Genomic DNA, 12,025 nt, shown 5'->3' with positions numbered 1-12,025 from the left:
GTGAAACTCTGGGAAGTCTGTGTGTCTACTGCACACACCCTGGGGCTGGGGTCTCTATTTTCAGGGTGAGGGCTTGTACCAAGCCATTTGTAGCCTTGCCATCAAGAACTGGCCAGGAGGGCAGGAACACAGAGCCTGGTCTTAGTTTCATCAATAAAGAAGTGCCCCTGTGAGTTCCTGATTCCAAGGGTTTCTACCTACAACTGTAAAGTGTTAAAAAAAAAAAAAAAAATCATTCCTGGCTAACTTATGCAGCCACCTGAATATCCAATAAATGAAGAATGAATGAGGGTAAAATCAGTCCATCCAATGGATAAAACATTATGCAAATATTTAATTTTACTGTGAGCATGTATTACTTTTAAAAATTTAATGATGTAACCAAATGGAAAAGAGCTAATGATTTAACAGTAAATGAAAAAAGTAAGCCATAGAAGTATTTAATCACGACTCCAAAACACAAAAACCAACAACAGTGCCAACTTTCACAAAATGGAGGAACTTAACCAGGATGTTCTTGGTAGCTGTTCACCCCAACTCCCCTAATGTCCTAGCCTGTAAGTATATGCAAAATTTACTTGCTGTTCTTGAATAAGTATCGGGGTTAGGAATGAACTCATCTGTTTGCCAAATTTGCTATATAAAAGATTATACTCCTTACAAAATGAAAAAAATGAAAGTATATAAAAATAAGACTGGTGTCAGGAGTCCCACGGTGGTTCAATGATTGGAATTTGGCACTTTCATTGCCCTGGGCCTGGGTTTGATCCCTCGTAGGGAAGTTGGGATCTCAGAGGCTGCACGGCTCAGCCCCAAAACAGACTGAATTCAACAACCCACAATTCAGATGGGGGAAGGGGCTTTAATGTTGTTCATATCAAATGACAAATCTACAAAAAAATTATGGTTACAAACAGGAAAACCAAGTCACTTCGACCAATGGAATTTGAAGTTACTGGGAAAAGAAAATGTAAACTCTGTTCCACGTGGAATGAGATGGCTTATCTACAACACTTCAACGTTTACGACGACTCTCAAATTTGTAAATAGCTGGGGAGTTCACTGTTTCTTTCTTCACTTTCACCTTCCGAGTTTTATCCTACAAAAGAATAAAAAAGTTACCAGTAAATCACAGGAGAGGGCTGTGTAAAATAGAAAGTTTGATAACTAAAGCCCCTAATTCAGCCCATCTCAACATTCAAAAGAGACAAAGCCCTTCGTCCTAAGGCATCCTGACTGGATGACTCAGGTCCTCCCCCAGGCTTCTTTCCCTAATGATGGCTGTGCAGAAGGTCTTGTGAAAACTGAGAAGAAAGGTACTCAAATAATTTTTTTTTTCTTTTTTGGTAGGGCTTCTCTTACGGAACCCCAGTTGAGAAAGGCAGACCAAAATGATCTGCAAAGCCAAAGAATTTGACATTTAGAGGAATGATAATAATATGAAAGGGGCATCTTATATTCCTTAGCTCTGCTATTTAACTATACAATGTTGTCTATTTTTAAATACCAGTGATCGACACGCACTGTTTTGTTAACCTGTTTAAATGTTACAGATAGCTGTTCATAAGCTATAAAGTTCACATGCCACCCAATCCTACCCTTGGCTGTTCCAAAGCACTGACTAATAAGCCCCTTATTACCTTCTTAATCAAGGAACATTTCAACACTGTCAGAGTAACAGACACTGGCTCACACCACTGCCCCTGAGGAGCAGACATTTTCACTGGGGTTGATTTACACAAAGCTGAAATCCAGTTTCAGTTAAGACCTTTACAAGGAAAAAAATAAAATGAATGCCTAAAGCTCTCTGTCCTCACCAGAAGATCTTTGCGAGTCTGAATTTTCTGTGCAATAACGAACAATTTCTTCTCGCGCTCAATCCGCTGTGTCAGGCAGTCATACTGCTTCTGCCTCTCTCTCGCTATCCGCTGCAGAGGAAGCACACATTTTCAGTGAAACAATTAACAGGCTAAAACTGAGTAAGAAACTGTTTGAGTCCACTCAGGCCCAAATGCATAAATGGTTTCATCAATTCCCTCCTTACTCCAGAATCAATGTAACAAGACACTCTGAAGTTGTCCATTTTAAGAGCACTGCATTCCAGAGGCCAATGGAACCTTGGTGACTTACCCAGGGACACACGGTTCACCTGGAGCAGAGGCAGGACTGCGCCTCGAGACTCACAGATCCCAGGAATCTTTCCACTACTACTCGGAGCTGCTTCACCCTTTGTGTGAGCATCCCAGTCACCTAACGTGATGCAGTATAGAGAGAAGCAGAGAAGGGTCCCTGGGCAGTGACCGCAGAGCTCAAGAGAGCAGAACGGCTCTGTCCGTAAAACCTGACCTGAAAATTCTCACTGCTGATGACCCCTCAAAGTCCAATGGTCCTTCACTCTTCCTTGGTGACACAGTGGATAGGAATTCTCCTGCCAGTGCAGGGGACACAGGTTTGAACCCTCGTCCGGGAAGATTTCATGTGCCACAGAGCAACCAAGCCCACGTGTCACAACTATTGAGCCGGCAAGCCCTAGAGACCATGCTCCAGAACAAGAGAAACCACCACGATGAGCTGTACCGCGAGAGAGTAGGCCCTGCTCGCCACAACCAGAGAAAACCCCCGTGCAGCAATAAGACCCAGGGCAACCAAAAATTTAAAAAAAGAAAGAAATGGTCCTTCAGTTAGTTCAGTTCAGTGGTGCAGTCATGTCCGACTCTGCGACCCCATGAATCGCAGCACGCCAGGCCTCCCTGTTCATCACCATCTCCCGGAGTTCACTCAGACTCACGTCCATCGAGTCACTGATGCCATCCAGCCATCTCATCCTCTGTCGTCCCCTTCTCCTCCTGCCCCCAATCCCTCCCAGCATCAGAGTCTTTTCCAATGAGTCAACTCTTCGCATGAGGTGGCCAAAGTACTGGAGTTTCAGCTTTAGCATCATTCCTTCCAAAGAAATCCCAGGGCCGATCTCCTTCAGAATGGACTGGTTGGATCTCCTTGCAGTCCAAGGGACTCTCAAGAGTCTTCTCCAACACCACAGTTCAAAAGCATCCATTCTTCGGCACTCAGCCTTCTTCACAGTCCAACTCTCACATCCATACAAGACCACAGGAAAAACCATAGCCTTGACTAGACGGACCTTAGTCAGCAAAGTAATGTCTCTGCTTTTGAATATGCTCTCTAGGTTGGTCATAACTTTTCTTCCAAGGAGTAAGCAGTCTCTTATTAATCAAAATAATTTTGCTTTAAATAATTGATTTAAAACCACCACCACCACCACACATAAGGGCAAGATTCAAACTTTCCCAACTTCTCCAAAGGTATGTTGGTGAAATACCCTACGCGGGACCAATCTCTTTCGGGACTACTGCAATACTTGAGACGTGTCAGTAACGCAGCGAATTGAAAACACAACTCCCTGACAAACAAGGTCAGCACTAGAACACTAGCTCAGCCGGCTCTTCAGCCGGAAGTGTTATCTACAAAGAGGGGAATATTACTGGGCCTCAGATTTAAATGATTCACCGATCCTAGCATAGTCTCACAGCAGTGGTTTCAGACAGCTTTTGTTTTCACTTCATTGCACAGACTGTCAAATTTATGGGATTACCCAATATAGTCAAACTAATTACGGGTATTTATATTACTAAAGCAAGTTTAGCTGCCTCTGAGCTAGAGAAGCTGCTGTGAAATTAAACATTGGAAGCAAAGCTGATGCGGTGTAAATGATTCAAATCAAAACAGAACAGCTGTCTGCCTGAAACACATTGACAGCAGTTTTTTAAATGAATCAGTCACAAGTGAGAGTTCAACTCCAGAAGACTTGGAGAAAAAGCATGTCTTCTGCATGAACCCAGTTACAGCAACGGAAAACACCATAAGGACAAATCGATACAAAATCTGGGCTACAAATGCAGAACATGAAAGACCTTTGGATATGCATAGGCACTGGTAAAGGTTTAATATCAAAGTATACCAAATCCCTTCATCTTCAGTGTCCTCCTCCCCCCTTCTCTGTATTTTAAAACTGTTACCATCTGTTACAGCACTGAAAGCACAAGCCCAGGGTCAGAGGTGGAGTCAAATGCAGACTTAGGGAATTCCCTGGTGGTGCAACGGTTAGGACCTTGTGCTTTGCTGGGGCCCAGATTCAATTTCTGGTCAGGAACCAAGATCTCATAAACTTCACAGCATGGCCACAAAGAAAAAAAAAAAAAGAAGAAGAAGAAAATAAATGCAGACCTAAAGACCAGAACCATGCTCCTGACCACTATGCCACACATCCTCCAATCTCAGAAACTAAGAAACCTTCCTCCACTTCCATTCCCATCACCAAATTCTCCTTCTACTTCCCTAAGAGAACTCAGTACTTTTTCCACAAATAATCTCACGGAATGCTGGAGGTGGAGGGGGGGGTGGACAGTGGGGGGAAGGAGGAAGGGAACCTAGATTCCCATAAACTTGGACCTGAAGAAAAATGGAGAAACTTACCTTCAGTCGCGTCTGATTGTTAACTCCTTTCACTTTCTCCTTCTGCAAGGTCTCTATCGTGGGTCTGTTAAAGACTCTGTCAACTAGTTCTGGAGCTGTTCGCAGGTGAGTGGCAATATCAAACTGTTCAACTAAAAGTCAAGACAATCCTTAAGGCGCTGTCTCTAACACCAAACAACACAGACCAACACGCTAGACCGTCCCAGAAACCTTCAAACATTTCATACCTTCCTTTTTGGTGTCAAAAAAAAAAACATGTTTATTCTGTTGCTTCCCCTGGAAATCCAGCAGATGGAGCTCTGCTTTTAGTCTTTCAATTTTCTGGAACACAGAATATGGTCTCATTTTATGTTGGGTTCTTCTAGGATATCAGAAATGAATTTGCAAAAGTTTAGACCATTTCACATCATTATCACCAACCAGCAAAGAATCTGGTCCTTTCTTTCAAAAGAAAGGATCACTAAAATGTATCAAGCACCAACCATATGTCAGCTACGGGCATAGCCAGGCATTGCACAAAACTCATTGAATCCTTATAATAATAATTCTATGAGATAGAAATAAGGAAACAGCCCCAGGAAGTTCATTTGTCCATAATCACGGGGTTAATAAAAGGCAGAGCCCGAATTTAAACCTAAATCTGTCTCATTCTCAAACTTGACCTCTTTCTACTCTACCATGCTAACTATACCTTTAAAACATTATCATAATTAAGTGTACTTTAAGAAACGCCAAAAGGAATCAACTTATAACTTGAGACCAGTGGATTTCTATTTCTCTTCTTAACCAACAAAAACATATCAGAATAAACATTTTTAGTTGTTACCTTTGCTTCTGCAACTCTTTTCATTTCTATATATTTGATATCCTGAGTTCTCATTAGCTTCAGCTGTTCTGGAGTTACTTCTTCCTTCGTCTCCTTAATAACATGAACTCCATCCTAAAAATCCAAATCGGGACGATACAGTTCCTATTAGAGTAAAATCACTAACAAGCTGTAGGCACAGTTCATGGCGGGACCAAAGGCTACATATAACAGCCACTCAATGAACCAGGCCTCTAAGACACATGTTCAACTCAGCACCTCCTGTCACCAACTCAGAACAGCTCCAGCAGTATTTGGATTGAACCTGCACACTACAGCTAGAGAGCTAAAAGAAGTGTTCTCTAAATATGGCTCAATGGCTGACATGTCTGTTGGCATTGTGACCAGCAGTCTAGATGTTCAGGACTGTATCCTTTGAAAATGCAGATGATGCCAAGGAAGCAAAAGAGTGTGCCAATGGAATGGAGCTTGATGAACGTTAGGACCAGAGTTGACTACTCTAAAGCAAAAAGACCACATAATCCTACACCAGGGATCTACACGGGGAGATCTACCTACAGCAGCTCGTGTCATCAAGATCACTACAACAGAGGATATGACTGAGGCTATGACGTTCAGGACTGTCACAGTGGACCTCACAGAGGAAGTGAAGGAGGAGGATGGGGAACTGCTCAAGACAGGGATCAGACCTACAGAAGACAGTCACCTGCTCCCTACTGTAGTAGGGAGGATACAGATCACGTTCCAGAGCTCAATCATATTCACCTCACTGCTATTAAAGCAAGAAGCTGAAGACTTTCTAAAGCCAGTCCTAGAGTTAGGATATGTCTGTGGATACTATTTTTTTTTAGGTGAACAGTGACTTTCACACCTTCTATGATGACTACTTTTGGTGGAATTGAAATCTTATTTTCATTCTGCATTCAGTGCTTTGTTCAATGTTTTCAGAAAAGCATGTTCTGCATGCACTTTTTACAGTCTAAATTTTGATTGCTGGAAAGTTTCTACTGTACGAAATTTCATTTAAATGGTTTTTCTACTGAATCTAGGGTATTCTGAAGATTGAAGCCTGTGTGTAAAATCCTTCCAAAGGCAAAAAGCAACAATAAAGTTCAGGTTTTACTTTTATAACGTAAAAAAAAAGGGGGGAAAAAGAACAGGAACGGTTCCAGGCATCAAACAACTGAGACTCATGGGCAGAAACGCATGCAGCTCGTGAAAGGGCAGCTTCACCTTGGATACTGACCAGGAGCATCTGACCAACTGGAGAAGGGCTAAATAAAAGCCCAGGATCCTCTCTCCATCTCCTCCCTCATCCCTATTTTCCTTTTTGAGCTGGAGCTCAAAATACCAACTGATCCATTAGGCACTCACCTGGAGTTTAACCCGGGTCATTTTATAGTAGAATTCATCTGGATTTTTTTCCAGAGCCTTTTTCCGGAGAGCTCTGAGGTATTCTTGCTTTTTCCGGTAATCACTAAAAAGCAGGTTATACAAGTTCACAGCAGAAAAGAAGAAAAAACCACAACAAGCAAACTTTACAAGCATCTAGTGATATACACAAAATGAAACTCAAAAGAGCCGAAGTGGTGACTAGATTCGATCCACACTCCACTGCTGCAGACCTTGTTCACCTGTGGTTTCACTCCTATCCCAGTTCTACCTGAAACTAATAACAGTTCTTTTTCCATGTAAGTTTTAGTGCCATTTACATCATTACAGGGAGAGACCCAACAAAGCACAAATTAGAACTCCTCAGACAGGATTATGAGGCAAGTCTGAGCACCGAGTAACCAAATTAAGATTCGGAAACTACACGCTGCAGCACAGCACAGAGACTGAAATCGTGGACTCTGGAGCCAGACAGTCTGCGTTCAAACCCTGACTCCACCGCTTGTGGCTGAGTAATCTTGGATGGGTTAGTTAACCACTCTACATCCCTATTTAATTTGGGAAATGGGCGTGATAATAGTATCCCCTCAAGGTTGCTAGGTGGAATAACTTAAGTATAAAAATGATAACTCTCGGAGAACACTGTCTCAGTTATTATTATTATTTGCCTGAAAAACTCTGGGACCCAGAGCAACTCACTGAATCCATCACCATCTGCTCTGGGAGCATAAAAAAGGACCTCAGCTGACATGCATGGCTAACAAATAATTATAAAACACTTTGCAAATAAAGTGCTAGAGAAGAAGAAGAATGGGGATAATTGTTTTATAAGATGTTTTCAGAGTTCATTATCACCCACGCTCAGTCCCATGAATCCATCTTTCACATCTCTTCATTCCACACCACACATGGTGATGTAAGAGACTCAACAACTGGAATGTTAGATTTTATCTTGAATGTCAAGAAAAGAGAGAGAAAAAAAGATTCAGCTTTTGGCTCAAACACCAAGGCAGAAGCAAATCAAAGCCACCATGAGAAAACGATCTGGAACAACATAATAAAAAAAATTCACAACGCAATGACAGGTAAATAATGCTCCGCCTAAACAAAGAGAGAAGTTTAGGGTCCCAGAAAAGTATCTGACAGGCTGCGAGAGCTTTTGGCCATCTTAGCAGTGGCAGGAAACTGTCCGTTGTTGGACACTCAGGCAGCTCAGCTGCAATACAGGGAGGCTGTAAGCTTTTTTGGCAGCACCTCTACTAGAAGGACTGCACTCACTCTGCACGAAGCTTGTAATCTTTCTTTTTCTCCAGCAGGCCCAGATGTTTTCGAAAGCCGGGCTAGAAAACAAAAGGAAAAAAAAAAGTGCTTAGCTTCCTCAGCAAACACATATCCGAATCAACATGACACCTGACAGAAACAAGAGTCTCTGGAGCGCTCAATAAACCCATGTCACGGTGGCCAACGTGCTCCCCTGTTCCCTCCCTCCCCCGACTGGGCTCTGCCCAAGGATGAGAGGCCACAAGTACTGCCATGGTAGGTTTCTTGGCCTATTAAGGACAGAGAAAGGCAACAATGACTCGGCACTAAGCGAGCAGTTGCCAGTTGTACTAAAATTACTACGGACTTAATCCAGGGGGTTTATAAAATACTACGAAGGGAAAACATAGTAACAGGGAAGCAACTGTGGTTAAGAGAGCTAAATTTAGAGTCTGAAGAACTGGGTTCAAATCCAAGCTGTACCTCTTAACAATCTATGACCTTGCGCAAGTCACTTTACTTTTCTGAGTTGCTGTTTTGTGAGTATAAAATGCTTCGAAAGATTGAAGACAAAGGAAAAGAGGGTGGCAAAGAATGAGATGGTTAGACAGTATCACCGACTCAATGGACATGAACTTGAGCAAACTCCGGGAGATAGTAGAGGACAGGGCAGCCTGGCGTGCTGCAGTCCATGGGGTCGCAGAGTCGGACATGATTAAGCAACTGAACAACAACTATAAAGTGAGAATAACAGGACCTACTTCTCATGATTACCCTGAGAATTAAATGAGACTTTAAAGTGGTAGCTGCCTGCACGTAGCAGCTGCCCAGCATATGTGTACTGTTAGAATTCTAATTTTGGTACAAAGCATGAGAGAAAACCAAGAATGACAGAAAATACTTTCTCTGATAGAGAACTTGGATAACATGGGAGGTACGAGGATAAAATCTTGGTATTATCTTTCTACAAGCTATCACTTGTTCAGCACTTAACGTATGGCAAGGTCAGTGCTAGCAACTTTTGCCTTCATCATCATAACAGGACAAGTTTGCTAAAAATTACTACTACATCTTAGGCAATTTTGAAAACATAAAATTAAAGGAAAGAAAAAATCAATATAAAGAATTTGCATGTACTTTTACTTTAGTTTGTAACATCTAGGAGCTTTGACATTCCCAGAAGGTTTAAAAAAAAAAAAGCCTATTCTCCTATAAGGATGAGTATATGAGTAAAATTTTTATCAATGTGGGAAAAAAAAAAAAGAATCACTGCTACAAAGTAATCTGGTAGGCTCATTAAACACAATCTCATTTATCTCCAAACAATCATGGAAAGCAGATAAAGCAGGCACAACTGTTATCCCATTTTTCCAAAAAGGCAAGGCAGTTTAACGAACAGCTTGGCCAAGAACACAGACAGAACTAGTAAGTGGCAAAGCTAGAACTAGACCCATTCTGGCTGGGGCCACAATCTGCTCTTCCCCACTCTCCTACACTGCATCCTCTTCCACTCAGAATGATCTTGATCTTTGAGGAAGTATGTAAACTCACTGTTTAAACTTCTATAATAACTTGGACAGGATTTTTAAGTCTCCTTTCTCATCCTCACCCCTGAAGTGATGCAAGAAATAACTTAGTATTTAAAAGAATACCCAAGCCCTCTCCTGATCATTGTTTTAACTGCAGCAAAGGGAGGGTGATAGTAGAGAAAGAAAACCCAAGCGTCAAAAGAGGAACAAAGTAAGGCAGAAATCTTGAAATCTGTCATGTCCACTTGAATGTACACCTGCATTACAGAAGGAAGCCTGGCACTGAATCGGAAATAGTTCCCATAATTACCCCCTCCATACCAACTATCTTCCAGTGCTCCCCCACTGCCACAGTGAGGACCTACAGGAGAGTCCAAACTTTACTCAAAAAGGGACTGCTCTCTTCAATGTGTTTACCACTGTTTCCAATATGGCCTTCTCACCTCTCCCACAAAGACCCTCTACTCCCACTCACACATGGCCTCTGTCTGCTCTACGAATCTAAATCAACTACTCAAAACTGTGCCTTTGGTCACACTAGTCAGGCTCTTTAAGCATCAGATTCCTCATTTGTAAAATGAGGATAACACCCTCCTCACAGGGATGTTGTAGGATTACGAGATAATTCTTATACAGCACGTTGGGCTGGACCTAGCATATGGTCAGTGCTCAAAGAGACAGCTACTATCATTGCCTTCCAAGTACAACAGATCTCACAGTGATGCTTTCTCTCATCATCTCTCCTCTTCCCACTCATGTTTCTTGTTGGGAATTTCTGTTTTTCCTTTTTTCCCCCCCTCTCACTGGGCATTCCTCACACATCTCTTACACAGCTGCTTCTTTGTCCAACCTTTGGTGGCCTTTGGATTCAGAGATCTGATCCCTGACTTTGTCAACTTCCAGCTACAGGTGTATGTCTTTGGGCAAATTATTTAACCTATCTGAGACTTAGCTTCTCCATCAGCAAATGTAACGTAATAGTAGTACCTACTTTCACACACTATTGAGAGCTAAATGAGGTAATAGAGCATTCTGCACTTTGTCTGGCTCTGGCACCCAGTAAGCACTGCTAAGCCGTTATTACTTTTAGACGTATCTATACGTAAGTTCAAATAAGGTGGCAAATTACACTAGTCCAAACACATCACTGAGCACACAGCAAGTTCACAATAAATGTCTGATAAATGCTATTAAGATGGAAGACTGAACTGTGGCTGGAGGCCTTAGTTCCATCCCATCCCATCAGTGACGCAACTTTAGACACATTCTTCTCCCTTTCCCATCTGTAATGTGAAGCTGGACCAGACATCCCTAAGGGCCTTTCTGTATAGGATATTGTGTGATTCCTGAGAGTAGTGGAATAATGGATTCTGACTACATTAAACGAATTCCCACTCAAGGGACACCCCGCACAAAAGTCCTACCAACTGTTCATCTGGCCTGAATTTGGTGTTTATGACCGGGCAAGCCAATTCTGTTCTGTGACCCTCATTTTCCCCATCTATATAATGGGCTTGGAAAACATGAACATTACAGGGGGAGACATAACAAAAAGCAGATGCAGCAGATCTTCAGGGAACCTCAAAACCCAGGCATGACGATGATACTGCATTAGTAACACCGATCTCTTCGGGCTCAGCCCACAGACGCAGTGGACAGAGCTGAGCATCTTTAAATGCGGACTCCAGTTCCAGTCGGGACACTTAATGGCTGTGTGAACTTTGACCTCAACTTCCCGTAAGAAAATCAAACACTTTACACACAATATCTTATTTAACCACCTCACCGAAACCTTGCAAGATAGCTTTATCTCCCAGGATTAAGGACAGCCGTTCTTTTCCTAGAGAGAACGAACATCCCCTCCTCCCCAACGGCAAGGCTCCGCCCCAGCCACGCCGGCGTCGCTAGCATATATTTACATGTATTTACTTGTACCATGCCCGCACGGAGGCCAAGATCCGCAGGTTGTGGGGTAGTAATAGCACATGGGGCCACCGGCAAGCGCTCAATGGGGCCTGTGGGACCCTACCTGGCTTCGCTCTCTGTGTTCCCGCTGCCGGGACTTAGCCGCCTTCCGAAATGCCGCCGCCATGTCTGCTCACTTCTGGAAAAGCTCTGTACACAACGCCGGTTTCTCACCGCTTCAGCCGCCGAACCGCGGATCCTACCGGAAATAAGCCAAGCCACTGCGGCTTAGAACCTCCTACTTCCTCCCCACAGCCTATCCAGCGCCTGTCTTTCCGGAAATACGTCATCTAGTAAAGGCGTCCACCACAGGCTACTTCTGGGAAGTGTAGTTCTCTAGGTCTAGTCTCGTGACTCTACAACCTCCCGTTCTTATTCGTCAGAGCGTGTCCACGTGTACCGAAACCTCGCCTTCGCGCTCGGCTCCGCGTTGGCACCTGGGAACACGTGGCTGGCACAGCCCTCGGACAGAACTGGGCCTGGAGTGTGCGCATGCGCGGTCTCCTACCAGCGCTGCTCCACTTGCTGTATTTAAGCGGTAAGTTTAAAGCTAGGAGCCTTG

At 43.2% G+C, this 12,025-nt stretch overlaps 1 protein-coding gene and 1 pseudogene across 1 annotated transcript; one reads left to right on the top strand and one right to left on the bottom strand.

The window, feature by feature from the left end:
• On the bottom strand, positions 425-11,693 carry UTP11 (UTP11, small subunit processome component homolog (S. cerevisiae)). Its single transcript, XM_005678674.3, has 8 exons — positions 11,528-11,693; positions 7,988-8,049; positions 6,692-6,794; positions 5,318-5,431; positions 4,719-4,812; positions 4,492-4,622; positions 1,818-1,928; positions 425-1,099 (listed from the first exon to the last, which is right to left on the bottom strand). Exons 1-8 carry the CDS (start codon positions 11,588-11,590, stop codon positions 1,016-1,018), a joined length of 762 nt encoding a protein of 253 aa, XP_005678731.1. The 5' UTR covers positions 11,591-11,693; the 3' UTR covers positions 425-1,015.
• Positions 5,439-6,685, top strand: LOC102172118 (annotated as a pseudogene).

The sequence above is a fragment of the Capra hircus genome, chromosome 3, assembly GCF_001704415.2.
Source record: "Capra hircus breed San Clemente chromosome 3, ASM170441v1, whole genome shotgun sequence".
Classification (NCBI taxonomy): Eukaryota; Metazoa; Chordata; class Mammalia; order Artiodactyla; family Bovidae; genus Capra; species Capra hircus.
The sequence above is the reverse complement of the archived record's forward strand: the minus strand, read 5'-3'. Positions and strand labels throughout refer to the sequence as shown.